Source organism: Saccopteryx leptura, chromosome 6 (genome assembly GCF_036850995.1).
Source record: "Saccopteryx leptura isolate mSacLep1 chromosome 6, mSacLep1_pri_phased_curated, whole genome shotgun sequence".
NCBI lineage: Eukaryota > Metazoa > Chordata > Mammalia > Chiroptera > Emballonuridae > Saccopteryx > Saccopteryx leptura.
This window is the reverse complement of record NC_089508.1, coordinates 153,463,476-153,479,212: the sequence shown is the minus strand read 5'-3', so window position 1 is coordinate 153,479,212 and position 15,737 is coordinate 153,463,476. Positions and strand designations below refer to the sequence as shown.

Here is a 15,737-nt window from a genome sequence, read left to right as displayed (position 1 = left end):
TGGCCGGGCTGCTCCTCCCCTGGGTGGGTCCCGGCTCCTTTTCTGGCAGAGTTTATCTGCATAGAGGAAACTGCCCAAAGTGGCCGTTGTAGAGGAGCTGGCAGTGGGGCAGGGGGCGTGCGCCGCGATCCTCTGCTGCCTGGCGGCCAAGTCCTGTGCCGGGCCGACCTCGTGCTTCGAGCTCTGCCTGCTCCCCGCGCGTTCAGTGTGCAAGCCCAGTTCTGCACCGCCCCCTCGGACAGCACAAGCGCGAAGATCTCGCCATGAGCCTGGGCGAGCGCAACGGCGGGGATACGCGGAAGGGCAGCACGGCGGGCGGCGGGGGCCGCCCAGCGACAGCAGCGGGGGCCTGGACGGTGAGCGCGCTGAGCTTGCTGTTGTCCGTGGGCTCAGCGGCCGCCTGTCTGCTGCTGGGCGCCCAGGCGGCTGCGCTGCAGGGCCGGGTGGCAGCGCTAGAGGAGGAACGGGAGCTGCTGCGGCGCACCGGACCCCCGGGATCCCTGGCCGCCTGGGCTGAGCCGCACCTGGAGCGCCTGCTGCGCGAGGTAAGGCGTGGGTCGGAGGCGGTGCGCGGGAAGGGTGTGTGGAGACCTGCGGGAACTTCCGTGCACTGGAAGCCCCGGGCAGTGTGGTCCTCTCCCCGGGAGGGTTCACCCTCCGGTTCTGTGGCGCTCTGTGCGTGCGAGTCCATCCTGGCGGCCTGCATGGGGGCGGGGGCAGGGGAGGTGTGCAGACCCCGAAGGGTCCTGCTGTCTCCACTTGAGCCTCAAGGTCGCGTTCCAGGGCCAGCGGCCGTAGAAAAAGGGAGTTAGAAGGGCCGTTTTGGGGACATGCAGAGTGAGGGAGAGGATCCACGTGTGTTTGCGCTCGGACCGGTCCCTTCCCTCCTGCGCTGGGTGCTGAGCTCCTCATCTGTGCCGACATAATGGAAAGGCTCTTGCGGGAAGTGTGTGGAGGGTGACTCTCATCACCGGGAGCAGCTGCTGTTCCCAATGCAGATATACCTGGAGAGGCATGGGACCTCAGGAGGCAGACCTGAGAGCCGGGACCTTGAAGGGATCTGGTCAACCCAGCCTGCGCACCCACCACCCCCAGGAAAGTTGGTTTCTGAGCCGCTCCATCCTGGAGATGCTGTGCTCCGGGGCTGCTGCGGTTGAGCGCGGACTCCGTGCAACCCGTAGACCGAAGGGATGCTCACATCGGATCAGTGGAGTGAAGGAAAGAAAACCTAGATTTCAATTTCAAGGAGTGCCACCTTGGCGATGCCACCTGGGCAATAGTACTTCAGTGTTTTCTACAATTGCTGCTTTGTGCCTTCAGAGCAGGAGCCACACTTGGGTCCTGAAAGCCCTCACCCATCATGTTCATCAAAGCCCTGGACGTTTATGAAGCAGTGCCTCTCCATAGGGCTAGAGAGGCTGGGCTGGCCAGAGCGTCCCTGACTTCAGGGACGGCATGCCTCGGTCTGAGCTGTTCTCCTCCTCCTAGGAAAGGAGGCTCCCAAGTGCCCCGCCCAGGGGGGCATCTTCAGCCGTAGTATGAAAAGCAGTTTCTGGGTAGAGGAGAGGGAGGGCAGGCCTGTTACTACCAATCCCCGGAGCTGTGTGGAGCTGTGGTCTCGAATATGGTATTCGGCATTCTAGCCATCATTAAATTTATTTGGAATCTTTGTGAGAATGGGAGAAGATTGCATCTCACCTCCTACTTCACCATACCTATATTTTCAGCACTTTTGGGGCAAAATCACTGCTTTGGGAAATGATTTCCTCTTTTCTCTTGGAAGGTGTCTGCAGACTTCAGAAACCTCTCCAGAGTCCTGCTGGCAATTCATAGTGATGGGTTCATAATTGTAGCCCATTATCTTTTGGCAAATCCCTAGAAACTGGGGTGTTGAACTGATTTATGGAGGACCGGTAAGATGTCTACCTGTTAGTGCTAGAACTGTGGCTGTTCTTTGGAGTAGGAGGGCCCTCTGAGTAAAAATAAACCACAAACCCGGATGAAGTAAATCAGAAATCCCAGGAGACCTTTTGCAAGGAACTTGCAGATTGTGTTTGTTTTAATGAGGGTAGGGGTCCTGGGAAAGCAGCCACTTCTGAGGAGTGAAGATCCCCAAGCCCTGAACTGCAGGAGTCAGCAGGGACAGAGTGATGGCCTCCTAGCTCCCTCACCAAGTTCCCCGCCCTCTTTCTCTCTCCCTGTCCATCTCTGCATTAGAAAGGCAAAGGGAACATTTTGAACCTTGGGATTTCCCCTTCAGATTTCCTGTACTGTGCAGCATCCTGGCATTAGCACAGGACAGATCTCAGCACACCCTGCTACTAACTAACTAAACTTGGAGTCTGAGGAGTCTGTGCTCTGAGTCCTAACTGGCTGGTTTCTTCCTCCCAGCAAAGCATCAGAGGTGCCTTGACATGGATGCACTCGCAATTGAGTTTCTGGCTCTTTAAGCATTGCCTGTGAAAAGGTATCTATCTGTCTCCCAAGGCCAGACTGTTCCTGCATCTAACCATTCTTTTTTTTTTTTTTTTTTTTTTTTTTTACATAGAGAGAGAGTGACAGGTAGGGACAGACAGACAAGAAGGGAGAGAGATGAGAAGCATCAGTTCTTTGTTGCGGCACCTTAGTTGTTCATTGATTGCTTTCTCATATGTACCTTGACTGCAGAGCGAGTGACCCCTTGCTCAAGCCAGCAACCTTGGGCTCAAGCAAGCAACCCCACACTCAAGCTGGTAAGCCCATGCTCAAGCCAGATGAGCTTGTGCTCAAGCCTGTAACCTCAGGGTTTCGAACCTGGGTCCTCTGCGTCCCAGTCCAATGATGCTCTATCTACTGTGCCACCGCCTGGTCAGGTTGCTTCTACCCATTCTTGATGTCACTGGTGAGGAAAGTTCATGGCCTGGCTGGTGGCCCTAGAGCCCCTGGCAGAGAGGAAGGGCCACAGGAGGCACATAATGGTGAGCTGGTAATTGGCTTTAAGTAGATGTGAAGATATTTTTTTGAACTCTTAGATGTGAAAGACAAATAAATATTGAGCTGAAAATAGCTTAGGGAAAGAGCACTTGTACTTGAACAGGTTTTTCAGTTCCAGTGTGTTCTCAGTGAAGCCTTTTTAAGCCCAAGCTGAAGTGGTTGTATCTGTGACTGTGCCTACAGGTTGTCCTTTTACCAACAAGCTTGTATTCAGAGTGTGGCGGCAGAAACCACATCCAAATTAAAGAAGAGAAATCCTTGCCAACCACACACCACTTTCATGTCAGAAAAAATTTGTTTTAAATATGCCAACAAAAGCCATTGTTAATAGGGGACCCACTATCTTTATTCCCTTGGGAACAGAACTGTGAAATAAGTTCTTTGGGACTGGCTGACGTGCCCGACAGTGTACATGTAGAAGCTGTAGCTTCTACATGGAGGAACATCCATGTTAACTGGTGATTATTAACGACCTTTCCATGTTACAAAATAAGATAAATGGTTTTGAAACAGAAAAACAAGATTTCTGAGGAAGAGTCATTAACAATAGTATCTTCAAGTATGATTCAAAAATATAAATGCAAAACAGGCATCTGATATTATGCTTTTAAGGTACTTTAAAAAGGCTGCCTAGCTAATAAACCCCCAGGAGTTATACCTATACCTATAGTGACAATATTACAAAAGCTTGACTTTTACTGCAGTTAAAAGTTTAATTCAAGGATGAAAGAAACATTTAGTTGTGTTCAGAAGAGATCATTTCCAGCTTTCAATGGATTTATTGTTGGCTATTGGTCTTCCATTGTTCGGAACAGTCAGTTTGAAAACAAGGAAAAACCCAGAGACTAAAGGTAAAATTCAAGCACTTTCCCTTCCCTGCCATCAGATATCTATTTAGGTTGTTCCTGTCAAACCCAGAATCAACTGTAGGGTTTTCAGCCTCTGTGACAGCCTGGACTTGCTCTGTGGTGTACATTTTAATAAAGAGGCCAAGTTTTGTGTCCCTGAGACATAACTGGAGATGGATAGCTGCATTTGTTCCCTTGATGTTTCCTGGCTCCCTAACCAAAAAAGTTTCTGTCCAATACTTCCTGGCATACTCACTGTCTTTCTGCTCTTTTCTTTTCCTTGTTTTTTTTTTTTTTTTTTTTTTTTTGGCAACAGTTTGGGAGAACTTGATAATAATAATTGCAGCATGATTAGAATGAGCCAACTGTTAGGGCATTCCTTTCACAAAAATATTATTTAATTGTTAAGTTGGACTTTTACATATTGGCTTTGAAGATGTGTAGCACCTGTCACTGGGCATCTGAACTGGATGCATGTGCTCAAGCAGGCAGAGGAGGGTTTCTGGGCTGCCATTTACTAGCTGTCGTCTAACCTCTTCAGCTTCATAAGCCTCAGCTTCCTCTTCCCTAACGTGATGGTCACAACTGCCTGGGCAGTGACAAGCAAAGAAGGTAACATAGAAGGAAGTGTTGGTCAGTAAAGGTGCTCTTAGTGGTAACAGAATACCTGCATTTGTGTAAACAATACAGTCATTGAATTATCTTGCATAACCAGGGAAGCCTGGAAGTCATTCAGGAGAATTTGGGTTAGTTTAGTGACTTGACCACAATGGGTGCCAGATAGTGTCATTCTCTTGGCCTTTCCTCATGATCACAAGATGGCTGCCACAACTCCAAGCATGTGGCTTCACAGTAGCCCCGGTAGAAAAGAAGGAGGCGAGAAAAAGAGTCATGTCCTTGAGAGGCTTTCTCATTTGAGTTGTGGGGAGAGCTCCAATCTCTTGGCGGACTTCCCTTATAGCCAGGGCCAGGGCCCATGATCACCATTATCCTGTCACTGGCAAGGGTAATGGAGTTGGCCAATCTTGATTCATCCCCTGAGGCTGGGCACATTGCCAGTGGAATAGAATTGTGGCTTTGTGAGGAAAGAAGGCTGGGAATGGCTATTGGGGAGCAGCCAACAGTGTTAGTGGTTGCCATAAAGTGTTATCCCGAGGAGGACAGGGCAGCCATCCACTGACCTGCCACAGTTTTTATAACCAAACCCTCTTCCACTACAGTGTCTCCCAAGCTCTGTGCTTTGGGAACCCTCTTCAGCCACACAGTGTCTGTTTCCCTCAGGGTCCTGCTCTTACACAGTGTCTGTTTCCCTCAGGGTCCTGCTCTTCAGCTCTGCCTCCAGCCATAGTTGAAGGCACCATTGTGGTGCTTGGGAGTCTCTCTGACACAATCTTATGCTTTGCAGTTTTGGACTTTAACCCTTAAGCAGGTGCTGTTCTGATTCCATAGTGACTGGCTGGGATGGCACTCTAGGGTCTGCTTTGCAGCTTTTCCAAAATCACGGCGTACACAAGGGATGGAAATATTTGTTCATCACGCTGCAGTGAGTGGAGGAGGCTGCTCAGGCTGAAGGCCACTGGCCCAGGTGCTCCGAGGACCAAGGGGATCAGTGCACCGGAGCCATGTGTGGGGCTCTGTACCCGTTAGGTGTGCCTGCAGCTCCCACTGCCTCCTCCGCCGCAGGCGCTCTTGGCTCTCTCAGCAGCCTCATCATGGCCTTCAGATTCTTTTCATGTACCCTTAGGACCCTTCAATCCTTTTTACGATCCCCAGAGCAGGATGTCTCTTTTACCGTCACCAGGTATCTCAGAGTCAGCCTTTCCAGATGCCGTTGGATCCTTGTACTTTCAAATAGCACTGTGACAGGACCCCAGCTCAGACTGGCTTAAATTAAAAAGGGAATTGATTAGCTTGAGTAACTGAGAGATCCAGAGAACTGTCTGCTCGGTCCCTTGGCTTTGTGTTTCTCTGCACTAGCTCCACAGTGCTCAGGGTGCCCTCACTCTCCCAGGAGCAGCCGCATCCTCAGCATCAGAGCTGCTTTTTGCTAGCAGCCCTGGAGGAAGCCCAGTTCACTGCAGTGACCAGTATGGAAGCCCTGTACTGGTCCCCAAGAACAGCTCGGCTGCTCGGGTTCCCTGTGTCCCATGTGTGAACCTCACAGAAGCTGAAAGGACCAGGAGTGGACGATGGTCCCAGAGGACAATTTAGAGTGCTGTTATTAGAAGAAAGAGGAGACAACCATCAGACAACTGTCTTGAGGAATGATGTGAGAGAGGCTTGGGCAACAAGCTGGAGCCACGTTCTGGAGACATACCTACCCAGTGGCTTGAAATCCAGATAGAGGATTTTTGATCTAATGAGATGGGCAGTTAAGTTGTAGGTTTTGTTCTGTAGGCATTTATATATGTTGATACATTTGGGTTTATCTGTGGCAGAAAAATACAGAAAATCTGTATTTTTCTCTGAATATAATGCGCTTGTAAAATGTGAATTTAATAAATTAAGATTTTAACACTTCCCCACAACAGCCTCATGAGATACGGAAGACGGAGGTTGTTGTCCTTGTTCTGTGGAGGACGAAATGTGTCTGAGGTGGGGCAGTGACCTGCTCTGGGCACACAGGGCCAACCCTGGGCTCCCTCAGCTTTGTAGGGTGCCTTGGAAGGGAGGAATGAGAAGGGTCGGCACATACTCTCCACCCTTTGTGTGAGTTCAGTGTCCAGCCTACAGCAGTGTGGACACGCCCCAAGTCGGGGCCACCGGGTCCCAGGCACACCTTCCTCTGCCCACCCGTATTGGTCTCCCAGGGAGTGTTCTTATGAGGAAGGAGGCCCTCCTCCCCTGGCCTGGTTGAGGAGTTTTGGGGGCACCCTGAGTCCTAGTGACTTGGAGTAGAAGCTGGGTGTGCTTTGGGGGTTGCCACAGCCTTGCCTGGAGCTGCATGGGACCTGACTTTGGAAGAGGAAACACTTTGGACAAGGAGTCAGAAGGCCACTGTCTTAGTCCATTTAGGCTGCTATAACTGGGTGGCAAGAAAACAGCAAAACATTTATTTTTCATGGTTGCTTGTTAAAAAGCAAACATTTAGTTCTGACAGTTCTGGAGGCTGGAAAGTCCAAGATCAAGGCACTAAGCAGAATCTGTGTCTGGTCAGAGCCCACTTCCTGGCTCATAGATGGCCGTCTTCTCCTTGTGTCCCCACATGGCTGAAGGGGCGAGGGGGCTCTGTGGGGCCCACTGTGGGCTCCATCCTCATGACCTAATCACTGCCCAGTGTCCCCACCTCTGAACCTCATCACCTTGGGAATTACTTTTCAACATAGGAATTTGTGGAGACACAAGCATTCAGTCTAGGGCGGCCACTGGCTGCCTGCTGGCTGTGTGGCCCCGAGCCTCAGTTCTCTGCATGTGAGGTGAGAACACTCCTTAGGCTGTCAGAGGAGTTGTGGTTCAGGGCAGAGAAGGGAGGCCAGATGGACTCGCTGGGGCAGCAGAAGGTGCACTCTGAGCCCTGGGCCCCACTGGGCATTGACCTAGTCCTTCAAGTTCAGAGAGATGCTTTCCTTCACCACCGGTTTCTGCAGCTTCCTCTCCTTTCTCTCACCCTAACCCCCACCAGGAGGCAGTGCTGGTGTTGGTGAGGGGGAATTCTTTTAACCCTGCTCTTCGCAGCAGAGCAGGTATAGACCCTTTTCTCTTGGACCCGTGACATGTTCATCAGCTCCCACCTCCTTTACTAAGGATGTTAGACCCAGTGTTGGGAAATAGCATGCCAGCACAGCAACTCCTCCCCATCCTCCTTAAAAAAAAATGAACAGGCCCTGGCCGGTTGGCTCAGTGGTAGAGCGTCAGCCTGGCATGCAGGAGTCCCGGGTTCAATTCCTGGCCAGGGCACACAGGAGAAGCGCCCATCTGCTTCTCCACCCCTCCCCCTCTCCTTCCTCTCTGTCTCTCTATTCCCCTCCCGCAGCCAAGGCTCCATTGGAGCAAAGTTGGCCCAGGCGCTGAGGATGGCTCTGTGGCCTCTGCCTCAGGCGCTAGAATGGCTCTGGTTGCAACAGAGCAACGCCCCAGATGGGCAGAGCATCGCCCCCTGGTGGGCATGCCGGGTAGATCCCGGTTGGGCGGATGCGGGAGTCTGTCTGACTGCCTCCCCATTTCCAACTTCAGAAAAATACAAAAGTACAAAAAAAAAAAAAAGAAAAAAAATGACCAACATGTATGTTGATTTAAAATATGATGAGGTTATTGATAACCCCACCGCCCTAAAACAAGAACTACAGTGTCTAACGTTTGGCATCATTCATTCCAGTTTCTACCCACGAACAGGTTTACGCTTACCTCATTGTTACTGAGGATGCACACTGCTTATCCCTGTATAGTTTTCAACCTAACATCATAAATATTGTTGCAGGTGTTACACAGTCTTTATGGTCATGTTTCATGACTGTGGAGGATCTCGTCAATGGGATCCGCATCCTCTAGGCCATCTCCACACTCCTGCTGGTACAGATAATGGTACAACCAGTGGTTTTGTGGGCAAAGTCTCTTCTGTTATTCTTTTTATTTTTTTAAATGAGAGGAGTGGAGATACAGAGCAAACTCCTGCATGTGCCCCAACCAGGATCCACTCTGCAACCCCCATCTGAAACTGATGCTCTGCCCATCTGGGGCCAGTGCTCGCAATCGAGCTATTTTTAGTGCCTGTGGCAGAGAGTCCATGGAGCCATCTTCAGCACCCAGAAATGATGTGCTCAAATCAATTGAGCCATGGCTGCAGGAGAAGAAGAGAGAGAGACAGAGAGAACAGGGAGGGGTGGAGAAGCAAATGGTCACCTCTCCTGTTTACCCTGACCAAGAATCGAACCTGGGACCTCCATACACTGGGTTTATCCTCTACCACTGAACCGGTTGGCCTGGGCCTCTTCTGTTATTCTTTAGGACAACGAGTAATTGCTTATAGAGGAATGTCTTTAGGGCTTTGTTTTTTTATTTTGATTTTGGAACATCCAAGTTTGTTCATGACATACACGTTTATCTTCCTGTTGAGTCTGCGACTGTCATGCCTTTGTGAAGTCATGCTTCAAGCTCTGATGAGCAGAGTGGATTCACTCCAACTTTTGCTTGAAATTGTATTTCAGTTGGATTTGTTGTTAAAACAGAAAGCAATGGATAATCAAGAAATCCTTGGCCCTGGCCATTTGGGTCAGTGGTAGAGCGTCGGCCTGGCATGTGGAAGTCCTGAGTTTGATTCCTGGTCAGGGCACACAGGAGAAGCGCCTATCTGCTTCTCCACCCTTCCCCCTCTCCTTCCTCTGTCTCTCTCTTCCCCTCCTGCAGCCAAGGCTCCATTGGAGCAAAGTTGGCCCAGGCGCTGAGGATGGCTCCATGTCCTCCTCCTCAGGTGCTAGAATGGCTCCCTGCAACGGAGCAACGCCCCAGATGGGGAGAGCATCGCCCCCTGGTGGGCATGCCAGGTGGATCCTGGTTGAGCACATGTGGGAGTCTGTCTGACTGCCTCCCCGCTTCTAACTTTGGGAAAAAAAAATTCTGAAAATAAGATTTGTAAAAATTCCAAAGATGTCATCTCAGAGTTCGCCTCGTTTGCTGCTTCAGTGCGGAAACCTTCCTGAGCCGCACTAGGCGGTCCTGCAATGGCTCCCAGTTCTGTGAGCAAATGGCACTCAGAGAACATTCTCTGGAGGCTACATGCAGCTTCCACTTCCTCTCTGTTCAATTTCCTCCATGAGTAGGATTAGTAATAATCTTCAATGGTTTGCACGGGCACTGAGAAGACATTGGGAAACACATTTTAGGGCTGAGCACGAACTATTGGAAGAAATGTTTGCAAATGTCATTTTAAAGGAAGGCAGTGCACTCATAGAGGAATAAGGGGAACTGTGAACTCACCCCTTCGTGCCTGCCCTGGGAGAAAGGACCCCCAGCCCAGCCCCCAGCCCCTGTGAGAGGGCTTCCCCTTCCTAGAGCAGGGCATGACTGGCCCCAGGTGGCAGCATGTGCCAGAACCTGGGTAACCTGACTCCTTGTCCCCAGTCCCCAGGGGAAGCAGTAATTTAGCCTGGAGCAGCTACAGCAGCTTTTTCTATCAATGTGGATGTCCTCAGTAGGTGACAGACCGGTAGGCTGGCGGATAAGGAGACTTTAGCTTTAGGCCCTGGCCAGGTGGTTCAGTAGATAAAGCATTGTCCTGGTGCACCATGGTTGCAGGTTCCATCCCCCGTCAGGGGGCCAGGGCACGTAGGAGAAGCAACCAGTGAGCGCACAACTACATAGAACAACTGAACGGAACAACTAGTTGATAATGTCTCTCTCTTTCTCTCTCTCTCTCTCTCTCTCTCTCTCTCTCTCTCTCTTCCCCTCCCTTCCTCTCTTTCTCTAAAACATAAAATAAAAAAAGGCCTTTATCTTTAAACAGACCTGGACTAACCTCTCAGCTTAGCATTTCCCAGCTGTGTGCCTTCGGTTTGCCCATCTGTTAAACAGGCATTCCCATCTTTGCCCTGAGGTTTCTGTGGGGATTAAACATGTTGATAAGTCTGATGTGCTTTAGCACACCATACACATCCTGAAAATGGCTGTTCTCATTAGAATGCTTTCTTTGACTGAATCCGGAAGGTATGTCTGTGTCTGCTCATCAGAGGGGAAGCCCCTGATTACATGGCTGACCTTATGATCCTTTGAACACTGGGATTCTGCCAGCCTGTTATGGCCACACAGAAAAATAAGAAAAGTGTTAACACACATCCTGTCTCCAGTCAGTGACAGAGAAATGTGACTTGCTTGTTGAAGAAAAGCAAAGACTGAGTTAACTTCATAACCCCATTTTTTCAGTCTCTCATTTTAGCAGAAGGAACTTTTCCATTTAAATAAAAAAATTCACATTTATGACCAATACAAAAATCTAATTAGTCATGAAAATTATTACACAGCTTTTTCATTGTGAAAGAGCTTCAAACACCTAGTAAATGTGCTTTGATTAATACATAGGTTTGCACATTTTTGTGATTATTCAATATGGCACAAACTTCCCCAATGTTCATGGGTAACTGGTAAACTAGAGGCCTCATACATCTGCTTCAGTTCACTTGGTAAATGAGAAAACTTTAATTTCTGATGTAACCACAAGATCTGTGGGGGAAAAGCGCTTTCAAATCCGTAATGTCAACTTCTAAAACTGAATTCACTTCCAACTTTGAGCTGTGAAACAAATCATGAAGCAATTACAATGTATTCTGGTGCTTTAGAAGGCAGTTTAAATAAAATCGACTCAACTTTGGGCCTCCACAGGGGATCATCACGCACAAAAAGCAGAGTCTGTCCATCTATTTACTGTGCCTTCTTGTGTGACGTCTGGGCTGTGAGCCACAGCACCGTTTCCAGACCAGCTGGCGGTGCAAATGAAGGACGAGTGCACCTAGCGATGGGATTTGAGGGTGTGTGTGTCAGGACATACATATGAGATCATGTGCGTGCACATGTCAACATGTGTGCACGCACACATACGAGTGCACGTGTGAGTGTGCTCACATGTGAGTGCCTTGTGTGAGACTGCATATACATGTGCACATGTGTGTATGAGCATGTCTGTGAATATGAGTGTGCATGTGGGGGTGTATGGCCGTGTACATGTGTGCATGTGCACATGCAGGAACCATTGAAGGAAGTGGGAAGGGTGAGACTTGAGCTCATCCCTCACCTCAGGAGCTGTCCCCGCCCGGCCTCCTGAGAGCCTCCACTGGGCCCACACACTCACACCACCTTGGACTCATTACTGGGCTTTTCCAAGCCTCAGCTTCCGCCTCTGGGGAAGTGCACTTCATTGGCACTTCTCTGAAAATGGGGTGCTGCCCCCCTCCCAGGCTGCCCCGACAATGACAGTGAGGGAACTGTCAGCCCCCTCTCACGCACTCCCCACGTTGTTAATCCTGGCAATCAGGTGGTTGCCAGGACTGTATGCCTCAGTGCCAGGGGTCTTCCCCAGCGACAGTCCCCTTCCCGCTCCTGTAAGGAGGCTCCCACCTCAGGCCTGGCTTTGAATGAGCTGAGCTGGAAAGAGATGCCTTCTCACGCAGCCTGCAGGATGGTGATGGGCTTTCTTCTGGCCCTATTTGTGGGCCCTTCTTGAAATAATTACTTCTTTGACTGTCTCAGTCCTGCCACTCTGTGCCCCCACCCCCAGGCCGGTCATATTCTCAACAGTGTCTCCCTCCCGTTCTCAGCAACCTTCAATGCCTCCCAAGCCTACACAGTGAAAGTCCTCCCTTGGCCCAGCATCCAAGTCCTCCAGGTCCCCAGTGCCTCGCACTTTATTCCCCTGGGGTCGGTGGGGACTGAGGGAGGTGAGGGTGGGGACAAGTCTCTGGGAGACCCCATCTCAGTCTGCTAGAGCTGCCATAACAAAGGACCACAGTCTGAGAGGCTTAAACAGCAAAAATACGACTTTTTTTTTTCCTCACAGTGCTGGTGGTTACCAGTCCAGGGCAAGGTGTCAGCAGAGGCTTTTTCCTGAGGCCTCTCTCCTCAGCTTGCAGATGGCTCTTCTCCTAATGTCTTCATGTGGCCTTCCTCTGGGTGTCAGTCTCCTAACTTCCTCTTCTTTTAAGGATACCAGTCACAGTGGATATCAAAAATAATCTCATTTACTTAATTACCACTTTAAAGACCCCACCTTCAAGAATAGTCACATTCTTAAGGACTGGGGGATAGGACTATAACATGAATTTAGAGGGACACAATTCAACCAGCCATAATACCATCTAATCCGACTTGATACACGGGGGGAAGCTCCAGACCCTGTGGGCAGGCCCGGGCAGCAGGAAGCAGGTAGACCTCAGTATGGGGATTTAAACCAGCCATCGTGGTGGCTGGGCCCCTGGAGAAGACTGGCCGTGGTGTGGGGAAGGCTCAGAAGCCTCTTCTTAGCAGATCTAAAGCCATGATGGAAACCATCCATTTCCTTTATGGGGGCGATGATGGGATTCCTTTGTCAGACCAGGGTGCTGAACCCTAGAAGGCAGGTTTCATGGAAAGTGAAGTGTGTTTGAAAAACAAGGACTGGGAAGACAAAATAAGGATTACTGAAGAATTGCATTTTGTTTGCAGACCAACCCTTTGAAAACATGCTAATGTATTTTGGGACTGAGCAAGGACCACTGAAGAAATGTTTGTCAATGTGGTTTGGAAGAGATTGACTCCGTGTGTCAACGGGAGTCCCTGATTAAACCCACATTCTTTAGAGAAAAATTCCTGAGCTTCTGCCAAATGCTTGGACGGGGCTAGGCACTCTCGCTCAACTGACGCAGCCAAGGCTTACCTGACGCAGTGAAGACTCACCTGACGCAGCCAAGGCTTACCTGACGCAGCTGGGGCTCACCTGAAGCTTGGTGTGGTGACCCGAGGGCTTCTGAGCCCAGAACCCCAGCTCACAGCCCTGGCCAAGCCTGTGGGGGCCATTACCTGGGGGTTTTTGTTTTTGACTTTTTGAGGTATATTTGTCATAAAATTAAGTCCACATATTTAAAATGCACATTTAGATGTTTTAATGTGTGTACACCTGAGAGACCATGTCCACAATCAAGATAGTGAACACATTCATCATCTTGAAAAGTTTCCTCCTGTCTCCCTTCCATCTCTCCCTGCCTGCCACCAAGTGTTACTGGTTCTATCACAAGTGATTAGTTTCCATTTTGTTAATTTTATTTGAGAGAAAGGCAGAGAGAGAAAGAGAGAGAGAAAGAGAGAGAAACATTGACCTGCTCCTGTATGTGCCCTGACCCGAGAATTGAACCAGCAATTTCCACATTGGAACAATGCTCCAGCCAACCAAACTATCTGGCCAGGGTTTGTATTTGTTTATTCTTTAGAGAGAGGAAGGGATAAAGAGTGGTGGGGGAAGAGAAGCATTCATTCGTGCATTCTTTGGTTGCTTCCCATGTGTGCCCTGACAGGGGAGTGAAGCCTCAACCTTGTTTCAGAACAACACTCTAACCAACTGAGTTAACCAACCAGGGCCTTTGCTAATATTTTTTTTATTTAGTGCACATGAAGGGGCGGGTAGTAACAGACAGGGACAGACTGTAAGATGAGAAGCATCAATTCTTCACTGCAGCACCTTAGTTGTTCATTGATTGTTGTCTCATATGCATCTTGACCAGGGGGCTTCAGTGACCCCTTGCTCGAGCCAGAGACCTTGGGCTCAAGCCAGTGACCTTGGACTTCAAGCCAGCAACCTTTGGGCTCAAGCCTGAGACCCGGGATCATGTCTGATTCCATGCTCAAGCTGGCGAACCTACCTTGGTGAGCCTGTGATCAAGCCAGATGAGCCTGCTCAAACTGGAGACCTCTGGGTTTTGAACCTGGGTCCTCAGTGTCCTGGCGACGCTCTATCCACTGCACCACCGCCTGGTCAGGCTTGTTGATTTTTTTTTTTTTACAGAGAGAGAGAGAGAGAGAGAGAGAGAGAGAGAGAGAGATAGGGACAGACAGACAGAAATGGAGAAAGATGAGAAGCATCAATCATTAGTTTTCGTTGTGACACCTTAGTTGTTCATTGACTGCTTTCTCATATGTGCCTTGACCGTGGGGCTACAGCAGACTGAGTAACCCCTTGCTCAAGCCAGCGACCTTGGGTCCAAGCTGGTGAGCTTTGCTCAAACCAGATGAGCCCACGCTCAAACTGGCGACCTCGGGGTCTTGAACCTGCATCCCAGTCCGACGCTCTATCCACTGCACCACCACCTGGTCAGGCGGTTTGTTGAATTTTTAATGAATGGAACCATGCACTGCTTTTTGTGGGGGAGAGGGGTCTGGTTTCCTCCATTCAGTATAATTATTGACAGCTTCATTGATACTTTTGTATATATCATTTGTGCCTTTTTAATTACTAAATATTATTATAAGGATATCTCATAATTTGTTTATTCATTCACCTGTTGAGGTATTTTGAATTGTTTCCTGTTTTTGGCTATTACAAAGCTTCTATGCACATTCATGTACAAGTCTTTATATGGAATATACTTTCATTTCTCTTGGGTATAAATATCTTAGAGTGGAATGGTTGATCATCCGATAGGTGTAGGATGAATTTTTTAAGAAACTGCCAAACTGTTGTTCAAAGCCATTGTATTGTTTTACATTCCCACCAGCAGTATAGGAAAGTTCATTAGTCCATATGCCTTTTTTCTGTCTGCTTTTAAGATTTTCCCTTTATCACTGGTTTTAGGTAATTAAATTCATGATATGCCTTGGATATGTACGTTTATAGTTATCATTAAGTTTGAAAAAGTTTTTGGCTATTACTGCTTTAAATATTTTTTTTCTGTTCTCCTTCAGGGAACATTAAGACACTTGAAATCCCAAGGTCACGAATGTTCTCTCTCTTTTTATTATTATTATTATTATTAAATGTTTATTTTATTGATTTTATAGAAAGAGTGGAAAGGAGAGGGAAAGAGAGAAGTACATTGATCTGTTCCTGTATGTGCCCTGACCAGGGATCAAATCTGCACTTCAGGTCAATGCTCTACCAACTGAGCTATCCAGCCAGGGCTCTTTTTCTTTTTAAAAAAATTCCTGGTGTGGCCTGACCAGGCGGTGGTACAGTGGATAGAGCATTGGACTGGGATGTGGAGGACCCAGGTTCGAGACCCCAAGGTCGCCAGCTTGAGTGCAGGCTTATCTGGTTTGAGCAAAGCTCACCAGCTTGGACCCAAGGTCGCTGGCTTGAGCAAGGGTTACTTGGTCTGCTGAAGGCCCACGGTCAAGGCACATATGAGAAAGCAATCAATGAACAACTAAGGTGTCGCAACGAAAAACTAATGATTAATGCTTCTCATCTATCTCCATTTCTGTCTGTCTCTATCTATCCCTCTCTCTGACTCTCTCTCTGTCTCT

General features: G+C 49.0%; 1 protein-coding gene across 1 annotated transcript in view; it reads left to right on the top strand.

Annotated features, from left to right (window-relative positions):
- The window catches only part of COL23A1 (collagen type XXIII alpha 1 chain), a 432,478-nt gene continuing 416,741 nt past the window's right edge, over window positions 1–15,737 (top strand). Inside the window, exon 1 of the mRNA XM_066341986.1 lies at window positions 1–545. Coding sequence (XP_066198083.1) covers window positions 264–545 — 282 coding nt within the window. The 5' untranslated portion in view covers window positions 1–263. The remainder of the gene's footprint in view (window positions 546–15,737) is intronic.